Raw genomic sequence first — 21,010 nt, forward strand, 5'->3', positions numbered from 1 at the left:
ATGAGGACTAAGAAGAAGAAGAAGAAGACGAGAAGGATGAGCAGGAAAAGAAAGAAGAGAGGAGAGAAGAAGGTCTGGCGGTGGGTGCTGGCGATCTGATGGCTAGTCACGGTGGAGTCGGCAGTGGTGACGGCGACAACTGCTATAGGGGCCGGCGGAGGTGGCAAGACCAAGAGGAAAGTCTCGGTTTGGCCGTGCTCAATTTCAGATTTTCTTGCCGGATAACCACATGGAGGAGGCAAAGGGCTTACCAAGGGTGGTGGCAACCATTGGAGCTCGGCCGAAGATTGTTTGTTCCAACAACTTTGTGGCGGCGATTCTTGAAACAAGGAAAGAAAATCAGAACAAGGCAGCCGGGGAAGCTAGAGAGAAAGAGGAGATCTCGAGCGGCGGCAGTCGATCGCGATGGCACGACGACCGTCGGAGACTAGGGAGAAGAAGGGAGGGAGGCTCGACAGTGATCAATCACTGAAGAAGAGAAAATTTAAAGGTGGGCTTTTGGAAAGAAGAACTCGACTTAATGGGATGATAAGCACAATGCACCATGAATTGGTGTTGTTGGGAGCGGCCCGAATGGCCGGGCAACTGCTCCATGCCGGACTTCTAGAGTTCCTCCAAGCCACAGTTATCATGGCCTTTTCGGACTCAACGAAAGGGGGAACAGAGGATCGCGATCACGTCCACTGTTTCTGCCCATTTTTTTTCAATTACAGATAGAAATCAACTGGGCCTGTCGACTTCAGTCCAAAATAGGCTTACTTGGGTCGGGTCTCACAAATATGGATCCTAGCGAGAAACCCAACATTCATCATAGGTATAATCCATGGATCCAAGGATTCCTCACTAGATATAGTAAGCTAGCCAAAAAACCAAAAAACAATATCCACAAAACCTAGAACATGAATCATGGTAGCCGGAGCTTACCTCGGGTCAATCAAAGGAAAAAAAATGGCATCAGGCCTCACCATTGCCATCAACCCCTGGATCCAGTTGGAAGGAGTTTGGCACGAGGTAATCCAAGGCTAATCAACTTTGAGATTGCTATCGACGAGCAGAGAGACACCATGAGAAAGGAAAATATCACCGGAGATATTGCCTAGGGAGCTGCGAGGTGCAGGGTGAGCTGGGGGCGGGGCACGAAGTCTCCTGGATTCAAAGAATTGGGTTATATCTGCTGCAAAGAAGCTTTATATTTGTCTGCGCACTACAAGTAGAGCGGAGTCGTATGCTTCTAAGCCAGAATTGATCTGAAAGTGACCTTATCAAGTTCAAAATAAAATTATCTTGATCAAGCCTGGACTAAAAAATAAGATTTGCTTCAAGGATTAGATTTGGCTCACCATTCGCCAAGTACTCTAGTGTGAACCCACGCCAACTGAAAACTACTACATCATACATTGACAACCTTCTCAAATTTATGAAATTTATTTTTCTTTTAAAAAATATAATAATTCTTTTTAGTTTATGAGAGGCTAATCCACCTTCTGTTCTACATCCATCTTTTTGCACCATATCTCAACAATTTAGATGGTGGCCTGGAATAGGTGCCATATGAACGAGGCTAAAGATCAAGATAGATTGTGGAGACACAAACTGAAGGATGTTTATTTCAGAATGGGATCTAGCTCATGCTATGCTATATATAAAGTGCGCGGAGTTGTGGGACAAACTTTCACAAGGCGCCAACTTCATCCCACCCCTCGAGGACCAACACCAACCAAAGTCAAACCCCTTGTCTAAGTAGTAAGGGGTGATTCTATTCGAGCAAGATGCATGGTTTATGTTATGAATTAGAGATTATACATGACTTTCAGACAATTCTTATGCAAAATAGATTTATGTTGCTTTGTAAGTATCAAAAGAAGAACAAGTGCTATACACAACCAAGCTTGTGATTTTGTTGATTAAGTGATTTTTTCCTGGGAAATGCTATCCAGCCTATTTTTGTTTAGCCCTACAGGTTAAAATCTTATTGAGCTTATTACTTTAATCTTCCAAGGCTATCAGATTGTGAGGATTCAACTTGGTGGCTTCACACAAAAGATAGGATGATTATTGGTGTGGTTAATCGGAATAGAGCTAAAGATCCTTGATGGTTTTGTGTTTGTAAAAATCCTATGGCCTACAAAATGCATTGGCGAAAAGCTTTCTATAGCACTGAGTGCCCTTGATGAAAGTATCGTTATGAAGATAGTGGTCATATTTATCCAGTTTTATGATGCTAATTTGTTTCAGGATGGGCTTTTGCAGTTAAAGCAGCTAGGAAGTGGTGACATTGACTGCACAGGTTTTAAGAGATCTCTGGTGTAGTAGGCAATACACAAGTCACCCGAATCTCCTTCTCTTGTGATTTAGAAGAGTTGTTCCTCCTTGTAAGCCTAAAATGCATTAGATAAGTAGTGTTTTCGGTAAGCAGTCATTTATTGCAACTTTGAAGGTCCTTTTAGACCATATTGTTTGGGTGGGGGAGGTTTTGGTATCTGTGATGAAGAAGCTAAGATTGTTGGATGTAGTAACCCAAAGTTGGGATTAGATGCATTTTGCTTTCTATAATGAAGAAGATAAGATTGTTGAAGTAGTAACCTAATGTTAGGTTTAGATGATTAGTTAAAATGAGATATGTGTACTTGAATATTTAAGACCTCCTTAACATTCTACCAATAGTGGACTTATACATATACATACATACATATATATATATATATATATATATATATATATATATATATATATATATATATATATATATATATATATATATATATATATAATATGTGTGAAAATAATCATGTAAAAGGTAGAATTCGACTAATACATTGGCTTTACCTACAATTGCCTCATCTAATTCTGCTTAGATTAGAAGATATGCATGGTCAAAATCTTTTCCAAAAAAAAAATTACTTGGATTGGTCTATTTCGAAGCACAAAAGATAAAATTTGGCCCTGATCACTCGGCACATCACACTTTTAAGGGGTACACCTTGCCATAGAGCTCAAAAAATACGCAATTTCAGAAAAAGTGCCCCTCAATTAGACGTCTTATAGATAAATTATGATCTCCAAAAATTTGACTTAAAAATTGGTTTCTCGATTTAGTGGACCTGGCACTCATGAACCCTATCTAGCCCTCTTTATAGTAGACAAAGTGGTTTACATCGAGTTTGGTAATCTTCTTAGATCAGGAATGCTCCAGAATGCTACTCCGCCCTTGAGAAACTCCACCATGGATTGCACTCATTTTATTTTATTTTTCTTTTTTTCGGTATAATCTTTCATCCTCTCCCAACCATGAAATCGCCCCATATAAATCATTACAACTTAAGATAAAATAGATCTTTCGCTATTGCTTACTCTCAATTTTAAGTCATCTTTTTGATTAAATTCATGCTTTCTTTTTATTTTTAAGGAGTGGCAAGTTGATTTAATTCATGCATTCTTTTTTATTTTAAAGGAGAGGCAAGAGAATCACAACTGCTAAAAGGGGGAGCACATCATGGCTGTTGTTGTCGTTGTTTTCTCCTTTTTAAGCCAAGTTAGGAGTTTCAAAGTTTTTCCCATATTTATTCTCAAAACATAGTAAATATTCTCAAAGTTTTACCCATAGACCCAGTTGGGTGAAATGATCATGATAAATGTTCTGTTGGTTTGGATATTGTTTCATGGCATAAGCGTGCCACTATTTGAATTTGTGAGGTCGTTTCAAAAAGGACGATAACATAGATCAACACACTCGTAGAAATGCCGATAACAGGTGCTGATTTCTTCCTTTAACAGAACAAGGAAAGCTATTAGAACTAATCAAAACCATTGTGACAACATATAGTTTGTCTCACTTATTTTGTAGCTGAATGAAAATTAATCCAGTGCCATGGAGATAATTGAAAGTCTCTATCACTGTTTAGATAAAACAAAGCAAACATGTACCATTGAAAATTCTAGCGGGGCCAAAGTCATTTCACATAACAACTGAGTAACAAAGCAAAACAGTGGCAATATAAGACATCTTCAAGGATAACAGCATACTTCCTATTCTACTAAACATTACAGCAGAAAATAAAACATAATGAAACCACAACTAGTTCAGTTCAGGTCACACATAAAGGTCCAACATGGACACAATTTATTGAATACTATAAAATAGAGAATCAAGCATGCCTATGTATGATGATCAACACATGTATATCTCAAGACTTGGCCCCCTTGTCCTCTTCACCCTTGCTTTATTTGCTTGACCTGTGACTTTCCTCATCTGAGTTTGAATCAGAACCAGATCTGAAAGGTAGAAATGATCCATTAGGATCTTATACAACACTGAGAATAAGGTCTGAAGTGTTTTTTTGAATTTTAAGTTGATACATCTTTTCTAGTCCAAGTGTGATTTTTTACATAGTTCCATTGGGCGAACTTCTTTCTGAAACAAAACTGGTGTATAAAACTGATAAGATCCAGCCAGAAGTGTGATTGATTTCTGGGGATTATAAGATTACATAATTCTCTTAAAAAAATAATGGCAGATTTTGCTTCCTTGCCCATATTTAAAATGATAGCAACCCACAGTACGCTTAGATACTTTGATTTCAGGAGTTAGAGGAAATTTACATACGATTCATAATATCAAAGATTTTACTGTCCTGTAGTTAACTCTGATGTGCTTGAAGATAATTTAAAGTCCAATGTAGTTATTTTCAGCCAGAGAACAACTACATGCATTGTAGATGCTGCATGTGTCGTTTAAAAATTTCTATTCATTACATATTTAAATTTGTTTGTTTAGTAACACTAGTTTCTTCTTCTCTCGAAAAGTATTCATAGCTTATTGAACAGTAATATAACTAACAACACAATCATAGATATTTGGTCCTGTTCCTTAGTTATGAATGTCACCTTTAGCTCACATGAACCAGTCAAATTTTCTTTCAATGTTGTCAAAACTAGATTAGTAACTTAAGAACTATCCAGTAAAGGCAAAGGGTTTGGTTGTTGAAAAGTGAAGGTTAAATATAGAAAAAAGCAGTTGGACCATAAAGAGAGAACAACATGAATTTGGATAACTCCAATCAAAATAATAATTTTTCGTAGCACTAGTCAAAATATTAAATCTTATAATTTTGGAACTTCTCATTCCCCAGCTAAACATGTTGTAATTTTGAAAATCTTGTAAACTCATGTATTATCATGGTTTACTTGTTCAACCACATGGGCCCTCAAGCTTAAGCACTAAGTATTGTATCTTCCAATCAGCTCATTTTTTCACTCAAGAAGTAATTAGGAATGCTGTTGTGCAATGTAGCATTCTAACTTCAAGGATTTTTGACATTATGATAGGTCCCAAGATTAAACCACTCAAGTTCACCTCATCAGGAAGTTCTGATCTCAAGGTATATGTTTATGATTTTAGCATATCATAATTGCTTTCTTTCTCATATTTACTTTGTTCCTTGGATTGTTTTTTACTCAATTCTGTGTTCTATTTTTGGATTCTCTAATTGAAACTCTACTTCACAAAAATAAAAAAGCATTTAATACTCTCAGGTTACCTGTATTCATTCTACAATATCCTTAGATCATTTTAGAATATTGTATACTTTAGGATGTTCCACTAGAACCATGTGTTCTTCTCTTTATTGAAAAATATCTTACCTCTTTCATATTTCCAGGACACCAAACTTAGGAGACAGTAGATTGATTATTTATGCTTTAACTTAGAATAACAACATGCATCATTAATGCTACTTTCATCCATGCATATAATAAAATCATTATTTAGAAAAGGAGTTGTTTAAGGGTATGTTTGGAGGCATGATAATAGAAGTGGGGTTGCTTCTTCAAGATGAGTGAGAGAGAAGTCTAAATATTGCCGAGCCATTGGCTCCTAATATTGATTTTTCAAGGATAAGTGAGGCCATTCAAAAAGTAGTTTTATGAACCCTAAATAATGTGGATTAGGTTAGCTCTGAACTCCTTGCATGCTTTAACCTTCTTTTCAATACTTATCAATAGAGAAATTTCCCCTCTAGCTATCACTTGATATCAAAAGGATGCTTTGTTTTTGAGAGGGAGAGAGCACAAACATGTCTTGTGTACTTTCAAACAACCCTTATACTTTTTCGAAGTAAAATATGTTACGGGGTAAATTGATTTAAAGAAACATATGACTTGTATATAGCATAAAACTCAAGCATTTTCACCAACTAATTTATCTAAAAGAAGAAAAGAGAAAATTTTGCTTGAATGCATCTGATATTCAAGATATTAATAGTTTCCTTAAGAACTCAACATAGAGATATTCCATTTCTTCTTCTTTTCTTAATGGCTTAGAGGATTGTAAAGACTTCTCTTGCAAAAAAAATTAAATGAATGAATATGTACTTTAAATCATAAAAGGAATCTGGCAAAATAAAGAGACTTGATGTACAACCAATAATAGTTGACATATACATGAAAGAAAGAAAACATTAAGTTACATTGTGAACTGAGAGAAAAATTAATAGTAAACATAAAATTATGTTGTCTATTATTAGTCAACTTACTCATTGCTAACATTGATATCATCCATTGAAATAAATAGGTCTTCAGTGAAAGACTCTGCATCATCATCTTCCTCAATATTAATGTCTTCCAGCAAAAGGTCAAGCATATTAGCATTCACATCTTCACCGAAATCTAGACTCATCTCCCATATTAGATCTTCAAGAATCTATAAAAGAGAAAAATAAACTATAATTAAGTTATAACAATTTCATAAACATATAAGTACAGGTCACTGGATAGAATAGGATCAGGTTGTCTTATAGATGCATATAAAGGGTCTATAAAAAGATTTCTGCATACTAAAAAAAATGATCAATAACCCTTCAATTTACCTATTACAATGAAACAAAGAAATAATTGTGGCATTAGTATGTGCCAATACTACTAGCCCATTATATATTATAATTGTATCTCATTTATCTGTGCCTTTGCATATGCTTGTAAATTAATGTTTGCGTAGGGGTTGGTAGGACAAATTAATACATTAGTTATGATTAAAAAAAATGAGAAAATCTATAAGTTTGATTTCTCTTAGATTGTACATGAGGCATCTTAAATCAAGAATATATAGAAACATACAATGGAAGTTGCACATTGACTAAGGTGATAAAATAAGACTTCAGAATATTACACAGATTCATAAAATTTCATCATAGTATCATGACAACAAGGTAAGTTATATTGAATTTATATAATGATATGCCTATAGTGAACATATTTACTATATATGATATCGGTTCAATATTACTTAGGGAGTAAAGTAAAAATTGTTAAGATCTATAATGAAAGAGAGACCATATATATAACATCTTATAATTTTGCCTTTCCATAATGAGATGGTGCACATGCCTTTGCAATCTAAGGATGCATGATCCACTCAAACTTTGTAGGATCATATATGATTTAATAATTAGCATCATTAGCAATTAAAAAAATAATTTCTTGAGAAATAGGATTGAAGAAATCCAACCAAAATAACGATGAGGGCAAGATGTTAATCTAGATCAGAGGTGTCTGACACACAATGACTTTACCAAATTAAACCCTAGCACATAATAAATAATTTCAATTCAAATATGATAGACAAAATATGTTTCAAGTGGAAACATTATATGATTCCTATTAACCTCCTTGAAATGTAAACTTTCCAACACCTGACCACAAATTTAAAGAGAAGATTTTTCACCTCCTATAGAATAATTATAATGAAAAAGTAAATAACTATATTGATATGTAAATAATGGAAAGAAACCAGATCACAAACAAAAGCAATAATATAATGCTTATGGATGAGTAAAATGCTATGAACATTCATGATTTATGGAAATAGAAAAATATCATAAAAGAAATTTTCAAAATCCAAACTCCGACTTACTTGTTTTGATAATTGACCTACCTCTCGAATCTCAATTGAAATTGCTTCTTCATCTTCAAAGTTACCTTCACTTTCAATATTATCATCATCGCTTGAAATGTAGTTGGAGCCTGAACTAGAATTTTCATCGGCCATCGATCGCTCAAGTATTAGGGAGGCACTCTTCTTGTAAACTTCCGATACCACTTTCCCTTGTGTGAAAGAAAGAGATGGGATTCATTTATGGACTTGAATTTGATATACTTACTCGTTGGTGAGTTTTATATAAACTATTCTTATACTATGCGACAAGAATTTTGTCTTGACTTATAACTTTTTCAGGTGATATTGTATTAAACTATTTAACTATCCAAATTATGATCATTATAAGATAGGCAAAATATTTATTAAATCAGTTTGTATCATTACAAATTTAAGGGTGATAAATTGGTGGACATCTTATATCATTTATTGTTTTTATAGAAAAATTACGGAGGGGCAAATTTAACTTACACTTGATGCAAGTGAGTATATACAAATATTATTTATGATCCATCTTCAAATGTGCATTACAAACTTCTCTTGATTCATTCACTAATTGCTTCCATTTAATATATAATGAGAGGAAGAAATATGATTAGATTAATATCATAAAATTGGAAACTTTGGTTAAATTGATATACTGGAGATTGATAAAGACCTAGTATATTTAATTTTTATATCCTTTTATGTCTCATCAAATAATTAAGATGAATACATATAAAGGTTTGGAAAGTTTAAAATATTTTGTTATTGATAAACCTCAAAAGAGTTACTTCCTTGATTCATCATTATAGTGATCACTCACTTATTATAGTTCTTTTATATTATATAGCATATTTTTTTAACAAATAGAAACGATCACAAATAAAAGTTGCTCATTTTACAAGATAAGCGTACTTCATAAGAGTTAGTTTGTAGGAGACTAAAGTTGGCTCAATGAGCCACACCTTGGCTAGAATGCCATGCACCATATAGTCGCAAAAAGCAGTTAGTCATAGATGAATAATCATTTTGATTTTTGACTTGCATTTCATAAGCAAAATTAGATCTGCACCAATATACATATTCTATTGTATAACTCAAAATGTGAAGGCTCTCATGATATGTTTATCTCCAAATCTCTCATAGCATAGCAAAGATAACAACATAAAATTTGTGCCAATATTATAGCTTTTACACCCTCAAATGCTTTCCCTTCTTGAAATAAGTACAGTTTCATATTTTTTCTTCTTTTCATTTTAATTCTTTTATCTTTCTATTGGATCATTGCCATCCATCAAATATTTCCTCCTATCATGTACTTGGAAAAACTTTCATTATATATATGATCCAAATTGGTTTCCAATTTCTTATAAATGAAAACGATGCCCCCTTCCTCAAATCAAAAGTGCAATGACATGCCATCCAGTCCTTTGCCTATCTCTCTCTCTCTCTCTCTCTTTTTCTTCAACATTTAATGAGTTCATAGCCATCTGCAAATTACTTCTATCTCTTTCCAAATAAAAGTTTCTCTCCATCCACCTTGGCCTCAAAATCAGATCATAGAAATAACATTAAGCACTTCAAATCACAAAAGGTTCCCATAAAATTAATGTTAACCAAATAAAAAAATAAAATCATCTGATAAAAAAGTAGATAAATGCCAACTATATTATGGCATAGGCTTGGTGGCCTAATGCAAGCTTCAAAGCAGCATAACAGAAGATTAAACTATTCTAAGCAGGAATCAAGCTATACTAGAAAGATAACTTAACGAAACTAAAATTGACTAAGATAAGTGGTAGCTTGAGTTGCTATTAAAAGCTCTCATCCTCGACCATAATTAACTAAAACTCCTTTGAAGAAGATTGCAACTACTAAAATCCACCAAGGTTGCTTCTGAACAAACAAAAGCTTGCGCAGAATCTACCATGTAAAGAAATTTAAGAGCAACCAAGAGTTAACATTTACTCAAGAGAAATAAGGTCTTTCATTGATCTTAAAAATTGAGTACATAGTGGATATTTAGAGGATCTAGGGTCCCTTAAATTGATAGGGACAAGTGGGTGCCCATAGAGTTCTACTAGGACTCAAATAACTTATGAATTAAGTATTTAAAACAAATCCTCATACCTAAGGACATTTTGGATGTAAAAACTAGTTTGGTGTACACTTCACACTATCCACATGGTTAGATAGAACATCAATTGTCATCAGATACCTTCTTTTTTGACTTGTACTCAAACTGCGATGACTTCGAGGAGATTGGGATTCAATTTGGATTTGATATCATGGTTCCCGATATCCAAAATAGGTTTGATGGTATTATTGCTATCATCAAATATCTCACAACATAAACCTTGCCATTAAATCTCTAGTCCTGAACTACATTGACACTGCTTTGATTTTTTCATCATGATTCCTCATCTAAACTCCAATTTAAGCAATCAAAGTGGTCTTAGAAATATTACTCGATGATAAATGTAATTGAAGTAGTCTAAGCTTCAAATTTAGTCTATGGTGACCAAGATGAAGTCATACTTTAAACTATATATATTAGATTGCATCTATCTCTACAACTTGACCTAACAAACAAAATAGTTAAGCTCTTCGAATACTTGTAAGTCAAATGTTATCTTTTGTTCTTTTCTTGGTTAGAATAGGGATGGTTTGCAGGTTGTCCTAGGATCTTATGACTACGAGAGGTGCAGTTTCAACATACATCAACTCCCTTAGTTTGGAAGAGTTCAACTTCAATGAACTATGCACTTAAACACATTGTAGATATCTAGATTCAGAAACTGCGATTCAGTTGTTATTTAGGATTAGTCAAACTTAGGCCTATCTTTCAAGTTGCCTAGCAACTTTAGGTTGGTAAGATGTCATCATTGTGGATGGCTCTGAGTTCTTGTCTCTTTTTCCTTTGGAATAGTTACAACTACAAATCATGCACCTCATCAACTACCTCTTAGATTTCTCATTCTTTAGATCTTTGTAGATCTTGCTAAAGTTAGGATTGCTTTCATATAATTCTTTGAGTTGGTCAAATCTTGTGACCTTAGCCATGATACAAGCTCGTCGAATAAGGGCATTGGTGATCTTGTTCTTTATTCCTGCCTTATAATTCAAGTTAAAGGTGCATTGTTGCAAAAAATTCTCTACTTGGCATGTCTAGGTTTTAGCTTCCTTTATGAGTTAAATATTGAAGCGAAGCTTAATCAGAGTGAAGAACAAATGCCTTACGAATGAGGTAGTGCCTCTAGCGGTTTAGAGTTTGGACACAATATATAACTCAACTAAGTGGAATAATGGAATTTAGCATTGTTTACTTTCTTACTAAAGTAAACTACCGCTAAACCCAACATGAGAGACCTCACTCGAGTGTTCAAAACACCTTCTCAAAAGCAGATAGCCATAGTATCGAGGCTTTAATTATCCACTATCTGATGTCTTCAAATAGTTGATAAGTGGCCTTGGTCCAATTGAAGGATCTATGTAGTGATCATATCTATAATGGTCCTAAAGTTACAGATGAACCAAAACTATAAAGTGGCCAACCAATGGAAGCTTCTGACTTCATGGATACTAGAAAGATTAACCATTCAGTGATTATCTTCATTTTATCCAGGTCAACTTTGATACTATTGATGGAAACAATGAACCCAAAAAAGACAACTTTGGGGCTAGGTTGTAGGGTTTTAGCATGTTATAATGCGCAGCGGAAGCTAGGGATTTTAAGAATTTCTTAATAAAATCCCTATACATGAAACCCTTTTAAGCCTAGATCACCTTAATGATTACAATCAAATGATATAAAATAAATGCAGAATTAGTAGAATACCTCAAACGCTAATCCAAAGTGTACAATCTCCACGAGGCGTCCAAGTGTCCGCCCTCCAATGGTGATCCACACGAAAACTTGATCAAGACTTTAGCTCCAAAGACTTTTGATCCTTAATGCAGAATTCTTCTAAAGAACTCTAATGGCTTGCTTTCCTTCCTTTCTATTTTCCTTTAGCCTTCTAAAATCACTTCTAATCCTTTTGTCCTAAAGAATACCACCTTGTCTTGGCTTAGGACACACTAGAAGCAATGCTAGAAAGAAAGAAACTAATGTAAGAAAGAAAGAAAAGAGGAGTGGGGTGGAATTGGAATGATGAAACCCATGGAGTGCTAACCTATTTATAATAGGTGTAGGGATGCATCTCCAAGGGATGCATCCCATCCACACATCCTCTCATGAAAGGGCATCATCTAAAGGGCCATATCAAATAAGAGGAGGTGCAGATCAAGTGAGGAGGTGTATCAAATGATATGTCCTTTCATGTGGTGCCATATTTGACCAAGTCAACATCACATGCTAATCACATGTCCATCACGCCTCACCTCTTGATCTTTCATGATGATGATCCAAGGGCTCCAATGCAAGGCGCCATTCACTTGACCCATTATGTCTTCATCCAATGGTGGGATTAAGATCCAATGGTCAATTATGGTAGCCATCCTCTAACCCAATCCAATTGGGTTAAACCAACTCTCCATTATGTCTTCATCCAACGGTAGATCAAGATCTAACGGTCTAGATTGAATGATTTATTAAATCTAATCCAATTAGACTCAAACCAAGCCAATTAGGTGCCAACTCTTGGCTAACCCATATTAGAATATGATCTAATCAAATTAGATCAATTAAGAATCAGATTCGAATCCAATTCGAATCAGATTCGAATCCAATTCGAATCAGATTCGAATCCAATTCGAATTAGGAGCTAAGGTTTGCAACACCTGCTAGGATGTTTATCTTGCAAACATGATCTAATCCAATTAGACCCTTGATAAGTTTTCTTGTGTGTGACCCATTGGGTTCCATACTTAGCCAGCAATAGGTGTGAGTGCGAGTTGACCCAACTTGATTAGAACTCTTCTAATCGATTTAAGTCCAAACTGCGCGAACCCAAACTTAACAATTAGAATCCTTTCTAATTGGTGATCGAATTAACTCTTTAATTTGATCAAACCTATAAAATAAGATTGACGTCTAGCAACGTGTCATGTCTACCCGGAAAATATGGAATTTGGTGGAAATACCAAAAATACCCTTCAGTGGCAAGTTACCATGCAATTCAATCCTTTAATCAAACTGCATCCCAAAAATGCATATGAGTATGAATATATGTCAAACTCAATTTCATATTCATATTTTTCTCAATCTTTTAATGATAATTCAAATAATGAAACATTAGAAACTCTTTCTAATTTTCATTCTACTTTGATCAAAGGTTTCCTGAATTATCATATGATTAGAATAAATAGGATGCTATCTTCTCTTACTAGAAGTGATTAATTCCTTGTTGACCTACTCATAATCTTCGTACACAATTCACCATATCCAGAAGACCTCGTACATAACTTATTGTCATGAATGAGTGTAAACCAAAATATGGGTTCATGTGCACAAGATACCATGGTGATCTCAGGTCATAGGATCAGTTGCACAACTCCCACTAAGAGAATCATCTTTTGACATGTAAGTAAGACTTCATAAGATTTCTCTTTGTAGGTCAATTCAGTGAACTCATTCCTCTAATGAGCACCCACATCTTTGTATTAGTGTCTCCACACAAATGATTGTGAGATCAATCATCCTCTGCATCGAGCATACATAAGACATGCCAGTCTTTCCGGTAATCATTGATCCCCGACTCAATGTACCAATGACTGGGAATATTTAAGATTAGGATTTTAGGATTTTAAGTCTCACTAGTATGATCTCATCATAGTCTTAAAACCATTGCCCTAATCTAAGGAGTTTATCATAAATATAATCAACAGCATATGATAAAACATAACGCCTTTATTCATATTTAAATGTCATGTACATGATTGGACAAATCAAAAGAAAAAACCTTTCGCAATATATATTGCGATTGGCTTGTAGGGCATCTACTCTTTCAATCTCCCACTTGCACTAAAGCCAATCGCTCTTATATTTTATCCCCATACAATCGAGGTGGCGATCGAACTGCTGTTGTGGTAGAGCTTTAGTGAATGGGTCTGCTAAGTTGTTCTTTGTGTCTACTCGTTCAATGACTATGTCTTGTCTCTCGACGATCTCTCGAACGAGGTGGAAGCGTCTTAGAATGTGCTTGGATTTGTGATGAGATCTTGGTTCCTTTGCTTGAGCAACAGCTCCAGTGTTGTCACAATAAACTGAAACTGGTCCAGCAATCTCAGAAACTACTCCCAACTCAGCGATGAACTTCTTCATCCAGACAGCTTCCTTAGCGGCTTCACTTACAGCGATGTATTCTGCCTCAGTAGTTGAGTCAGCTACAGTTTGCTGCTTGGAACTCTTCCAGCTCACTGCACCACCATTTAGGGTAAAGACATACCCTGAAGTGGACTTGCTATCATCTGGATCTGATTGAAAACTAGAATCAGAAAATCTTTCTAGTTTCAACTCAGATCCTCCATAAACTAGAAAAATATCTTTAGTCCTTCTTAAGTACTTAAGAATATTTTTCACAGCTATCCAATGATTTTCTCCTGTATCAGCCTGGAATCTGCTTGTTATGCCTAAGGCATAAGCAACATCAGGCCTAGTACATAGCATAGCATACATAATTGATCCTACTGCCGAAGCATAGGGAATAGAATTCATTCTATTTCTCTCTTCAGATGTCTTAGGAGACATCTTCTTAGAGAGACGTATGCCATGACTCATAGGTAAGTAACCTCTTTTACTTCCTTCCATGCTGAATCTTTTTAGCACACGATCTATGTACTTAGACTGGGACAAGCCTAGCATCCTTTTAGATCTATCCCTATAGATCTTTATACCAAGTATATAGGATGCTTCTCCCAAGTCTTTCATGGAAAAGCTTTTTGATAGCCAAGTCTTGACCGATTGTAACATTGGAATATCATTTCCAATGATTAGTATGTCATCTACATACAATATTAAGAAGACAACGGCACTCCCACTAGTCTTCTTGTACACACATGGTTCATCCATATTTTTGATAAAACCAAACTCTTTGACTGTTGTATCAAAACGGATGTTCCAACTCCTCGATGCTTGCTTTAATCCATAAATGGATCTCTTAAGCTTGCATACTTGATTTGCTCTCCCACTTGAGACAAATCCTTCTGGCTGTGTCATGTAAACCTCTTCCTCAAGATAACCATTAAGGAAGGCGGTTTTGACATCCATCTGCCAAATTTCATAATCATAGTATGCAGCTATTGCAAGCAAAATCCGAATAGATTTAAGCATGGCAACTGGTGAAAAAGTTTCATCATAGTCAATTCCTTGCTTTTGCCTGAAACCTTTTGCCACCAATCTAGCCTTGTAGGTTTCTACTTGGCCATCTGCTCCAATCTTCTTCTTATAGACCCATTTGCAACCTATAGGGTTAACACCTTCTGGTGCATCAACCAAAGTCCATACTTGGTTGGTATACATAGAGTCTATTTCAGATTTCATAGCTTCTAACCATTTGTTAGAGTCATTACTCATGATAGCTTCCGAATAGGTCAGAGGATCATCATTTTCGATGATGTGGGCTTCATCATTCTCAATGATAAACCCATACCTCTTAGGTGCATTTCGCACTCTATCTGACCTTTGGAGAGGAGATGTGTGTTGTGGTTGTACTTCATCAATGGGTACATCTGGTTGAAGAATTTCTTGTGTTTCTATTTGTAGGTCTTGAACTTCATTAAGTTCAATTCTTCTTTCACTGCCCTTTTCTAAGATAAACTCTTTTTCTAAGAAAGTGGCATGCCTACTAACAAATACCTTTTGTTCAGTAGGGTGATAGAAGAGATATCCAATACTTTCTTTGGAATAACCTATAAATGTACATTTATCTGATCTAGCACTTAGCTTATGTCCAAAATTTCTTTTGACATATGCTTGGCAGCCCCATATTTTAAAATATTTAAGATTGGGCTTTTTACCTCTCCATATCTCATATGGAGTACTAGATATAGATTTTGAAGGTATCCTGTTTAGCACATATGTAGCAGTTTCTAAGGCATAACCCCAGAAGGAAATAGGAAGATCTGTAAAGCACATCATGGACCTTACCATATCTAATAGAGTACGATTCCTCCGTTCAGCTACACCATTTAGTTGTGGCGTATACGGAGGTGTCCATTCAGAGAGAATGCCCTTTTCTTTAAGATGATTTAAAAATTCACTAGAAAGGTATTCACCTCCTCGATCAGATCGAAGGATTTTAATACACTTTCCGGTTTGTTTTTCAACCATACTTTGATACTCTTTAAACTTATCAAAGGCTTCGTATTTATGTTTCATAAGATACACAAATCCGAACCTTGATAAATCATCAGTGAATGTGATGAAGTAAGAGTATCCACCTCTAGCTGGAGTTGTCATAGGACCACATACATCTGTATGTATAAGTCCTAATAACTCACTTGCCCTTTCTCCATGTCCAGTGAATGGAGACTTGGTCATTTTTTCCATAAGACAAGATTCACAAGTTCCTAATGATTCATAATCATAAGGATCAAAGAACTCTTCTTTGTATAACTTGTTAATTCTTGATTCGCTTATGTGACCAAGTCGGCAATGCCAAAGGAGGGTATTATTCACTTCCTCTCTCTTTCTTTTATTGCTTTTATTAATATGAAAGACATTGTCATTAAGTAATAAAACTAGAAGACCATTTTCCATAATGCCATTGCAAAGATGCTTATTAGAAAAATAAATAGAGCAACCATTGCCCTTTCCATTAATTTCAAAACCTTTCTTTAACAACAAAGGAATGGAAATTACATTTCTAATAATTTTGGGCATATAATAACAATCTTCTAATTGTAGGAGCTTTTCCGAAGGCAATTCCAAGTTGTAGGTTCCAACAGCTTCAGCCTGGATGGACTCTCCTCCAGCGCCATACAGCTCGAAGTCACCTTTCTTCAAAATTTTAATTTTCTGTAGTCCATGCAAAGATTTGCAAATGTGAAAACCACAGCCGGTATCCAATACCCATGAATTTGAATTTGAAGAACTTAATGACAAGTTGGCATGTAACATAAACATACCTTTTGATGCAACTCTTGCATCGGTCTTCATACTTGCAAGAAAACTCTTGCAATTCCTTTTCCAGTGGCCAGCTTTGCCGCAATGAAAACAGGTACTTGATCCGGAGTTTTTCTTTCCTTTTTTCTTTTTGATGCTACTCTTGGGGTTCAATCGTTTCTTAGAACCCTTATTTCCCGATTTCCTCATAGAGGTGCTATTTATAAGAAGGAGTGGACCTTTATCCTTCTTAATATGCCCTTCAGCTGTTTTGAGCATATTTAACAGCTCGGGCAGGGAGGTGTTCAGCTTGTTCATGTAAAAGTTCACAACAAACTGAGAGAATGAATCAGGCAGTGATTGCAGGATCAAATCCTGACTGAGCTCACTATCCATAGCAAAACCTAATTGACTTAATCTGGTGATCAAGTCTATAACCATAAGAACATGGTTTTGCACTGGAGTTCCTTCATTCATTCTAGCACGGAACAACTGCTTAGATATCTCATATCTAGCAGTCCTGCTTTGTTCTCCATACAACTCTTTTAAATTGAGAAGTATGGATTGAGTGTCCATGCCTTCATGTTGCCTCTGTAATTCATTGTTCATAGAGGCAAGTATGATACATTTGACAGTCACACTGTCATTTTTCCACATCTTATGTGTGGCAACCTCCTCTTCTGTAGCATCATCCCCTAGATCTCCAAGATCAGGGGTTTCAAGTATATAGGAAATTTTCTCCTGAGTGAGTACTATCTTTAAATTCCTCAACCAGTCCACATAGTTTGGTCCGGTCAACTTGTTGGCATCTAAGATGCCTCTTAGTGAAAGTGAAGAAGCCATTTAATAATTCTACATATGCAAGAACAAAACTAATATAAGCAGACCAATCATGATGACATGTTTGCAACTAGATAAGGACTTTAATCTAATTTGTCTCCTACTATTTTTATCGAATATCATAGCCCTCCCCTATGATAAACGTGAAAATATAATTTTTCTTAGTAGGGTTGAGATCCTAATTCATCATAAAAAGCCTTGTGTTTACACAACAAACTCTTATGAGTTCAAAGGTAGGAAACTCTTTCCAATTGCATCTCATCCAATTCTCAACTTTATCTTGTCCTCTTAAAATACTTATTGCCTTGTGTTAGCACAACAAACAATAATATTTTAGTTAAATCAAACCCTTCATTTTCATATAGTCATATTCGAATAATATTGCCCTTGTGGTTGCACAACAAGGCAATATATTAAAATATGCCATAAGCATCTTAATGCACCAAGACAGTATAACATCTGTCCCCATTGCAAGTCTTGTGTTAGCACAACAAACTAGCATGGATCTTGACATAATAATATCGAGGCATGAAGGAAGGCTATCAATAGTGTTATATCAATATTAAGCTTATCCATAATAGGCAATCAAACAATTGGCCAGGTAAGCAGGTGGGAGGCTCCCCTTACTCAGAGAGTAAGATCCTAATTAAGTAACCACCTTTAGTGCTTTCCTTAGACACCAATTAGATTAATTGTTCTAGAATGGGTTAGCTCAAAGTTTTTCAACACTATGACTTAATATAATTTTTATTGAGGGCTTACTAGTCTCTAGCACATTCTTTAATTGTAACATACATTTAACATGTCTAAAATAAACTATTATGCATCATGGCTATCTCATAGCATGTATAAATCATAAGCAATTAATTAACATGCTTCAACATATTTTCATATGGAAAATTTCATATCATGATATTTTATTACATAACATATCATATATTAATCATACATTTCAGCATTTCTCTAAGCATATGACATTACTATCTCATAGTAAATTAATAATCATACATCATACATAATTATTTGATTGAACCAATTAAGGATGGCTCTGATACCACTGTAGGGTTTTAGCATGTTATAATGCGCAGCGGAAGCTAGGGATTTTAAAAATTTCTTAATAAAGTCCCTATGCATGAAACCCTTTTAAGCCTAGATCACCTTAATGATTACAATCAAATGATATAAAATAAATGCAGAATTAGTAGAATACCTCAAATGCTAATCCAAAGTGTACAATCTCCACGAGGCGTCCAAGTGTCCGCCCTCCAATGGCGATCCACACGAAAACTTGATCAAGACTTTAGCTCCAAAGACTTTTGATCCTTAATGCAGAATTCTTCTAGAGAACTCTAATGGCTTGCTTTCCTTCCTTTCTATTTTCCTTTAGCCTTCTAAAATCACTTCTAATCCTTTTGTCCTAAAGAATACCACCTTGTCTTGGCTTAGGACACACTAGAAGCAATGCTAGAAAGAAAGAAACTAATGTAAGAAAGAAAGAAAAGAGGAGTGGGGTGGAATTGGAATGATGAAACCCATGGAGTGCTAACCTATTTATAATAGGTGTAGGGATGCATCTCCAAGGGATGCATCCCATCCACACATCCTCTCATGAAAGGGCATCATCTAAAGGGCCATATCAAATAAGAGAAGGTGCAGATCAAGTGAGGAGGTGTATCAAATGATATGTCCTTTCATGTGGTGCCATATTTGACCAAGTCAACATCACATGCTAATCACATGTCCATCACGCCTCACCTCTTGATCTTTCATGATGATGATCCAAGGGCTCCAATGCAAGGCGCCATTCACTTGACCCATTATGTCTTCATCCAATGGAGGGATTAAGATCCAATGGTCAATTATGGTAGCCATCCTCTAACCCAATCCAATTGGGTTAAACCAACTCTCCATTATGTCTTCATCCAACGGTAGATCAAGATCTAACGGTCTAGATTGAATGATTTATTAAATCTAATCCAATTAGACTCAAACCAAGCCAATTAGGTGCCAACTCTTGGCTAACCCATATTAGAATATGATCTAATCAAATTAGATCAATTAAGAATCAGATTCGAATCCAATTCGAATCAGATTCGAATCCAATTCGAATCAGATTCGAATCCAATTCGAATTAGGAGCTAAGGTTTGCAACACCTGCTAGGATGTTTATCTTGCAAACATGATCTAATCCAATTAGACCCTTGATAAGTTTTCTTGTGTGTGACCCATTGGGTTCCATACTTAGCCAGCAATAGGTGTGAGTGCGAGTTGACCCAACTTGATTAGAACTCTTCTAATCGATTTAAGTCCAAACTGCGCGAACCCAAACTTAACAATTAGAATTCTTTCTAATTGGTGATCGAATTAACTCTTTAATTTGATCAAACCTATAAAACAAGATTGACGTCTAGCAACGTGTCATGTCTATCCGGAAAATATGGAATTTGGTGGAAATACCAAAAATACCCTTCAGTGGCAAGTTGCCATGCAATTCAATCCTTTAATCAAACTGCATCCCAAAAATGCATATGAGTATGAATATATGTCAAACTCAATTTCATATTCATATTTTTCTCAATCTTTTAATGATAATTCAAATAATGAAACATTAGAAACTCTTTCTAATTTTCATTCTACTTTGATCAAAGGTTTCCTGAATTATCATATGATTAGAATAAATAGGATGCTATCTTCTCTTACTAGAAGTGATTAATTCCTTGTTGACCTACTCATAATCTTCGTACACAATTCACCATATCCAGAAGACCTCGTACATAACTTATTGTCATGAATGAGTGTAAACCAAAATATGGGTTCATGTGCACAAGATACCATGGTGATCTCAGGTCATAGGATCAGTTGCACAACTCCCACTAAGAGAATCATCTTTTGACATGTAAGTAAGACTTCATAAGATTTCTCTTTGTAGGTCAATTCAGTGAACTCATTCCTCTAATGAGCACCCACATCTTTGTATTAGTGTCTCCACACAAATGATTGTGAGATCAATCATCCTCTGCATCGAGCATACATAAGACATGCCAGTCTTTCCGGTAATCATTGATCCCCGACTCAATGTACCAATGACTGGGAATATTTAAGATTAGGATTTTAGGATTTTAAGTCTCACTAGTATGATCTCACCATAGTCTTAAAACCATTGCCCTAATCTAAGGAGTTTATCATAAATATAATCAACAGCATATGATAAAACA

The 21,010-nt window shown here is 35.3% G+C and overlaps 1 protein-coding gene across 1 annotated transcript; it reads right to left on the minus strand.

Moving 5' to 3' along the window:
• Positions 1–3,945: 3,945 nt before the first annotated feature.
• On the minus strand, positions 3,946–8,110 carry LOC120112962. The gene is made up of 3 exons (XM_039133185.1): positions 7,928–8,110; positions 6,531–6,697; positions 3,946–4,272 (listed from the first exon to the last, which is right to left on the minus strand). The coding sequence occupies exons 1-3, from the start codon at positions 8,039–8,041 to the stop codon at positions 4,221–4,223; spliced, it is 333 nt and encodes a 110-aa protein (XP_038989113.1). The 5' UTR covers positions 8,042–8,110; the 3' UTR covers positions 3,946–4,220.
• Positions 8,111–21,010: the final 12,900 nt, after the last annotated feature.

This window comes from Phoenix dactylifera, chromosome 13, assembly GCF_009389715.1.
Source record: "Phoenix dactylifera cultivar Barhee BC4 chromosome 13, palm_55x_up_171113_PBpolish2nd_filt_p, whole genome shotgun sequence".
Taxonomy (NCBI): domain Eukaryota; kingdom Viridiplantae; phylum Streptophyta; class Magnoliopsida; order Arecales; family Arecaceae; genus Phoenix; species Phoenix dactylifera.

Excerpts from the sequence above, each read along its gene's own strand:
- LOC120112962 (XM_039133185.1), bottom strand. The coding sequence starts at position 8,041 with ATGGCCGATGAAAATTCTAGTTCAGGCTCCAACTACATTTCAAGCGAT. Across the intron at positions 6,698-7,927 it reads TTTCAATTGAGATTCGAGAG|ATTCTTGAAGATCTAATATG; the intron begins GTAGGTCAATTA and ends TCTCTTTTATAG. Across the intron at positions 4,273-6,530 it reads GATATCAATGTTAGCAATGA|ATCTGGTTCTGATTCAAACT; the intron begins GTAAGTTGACTA and ends TCTACCTTTCAG.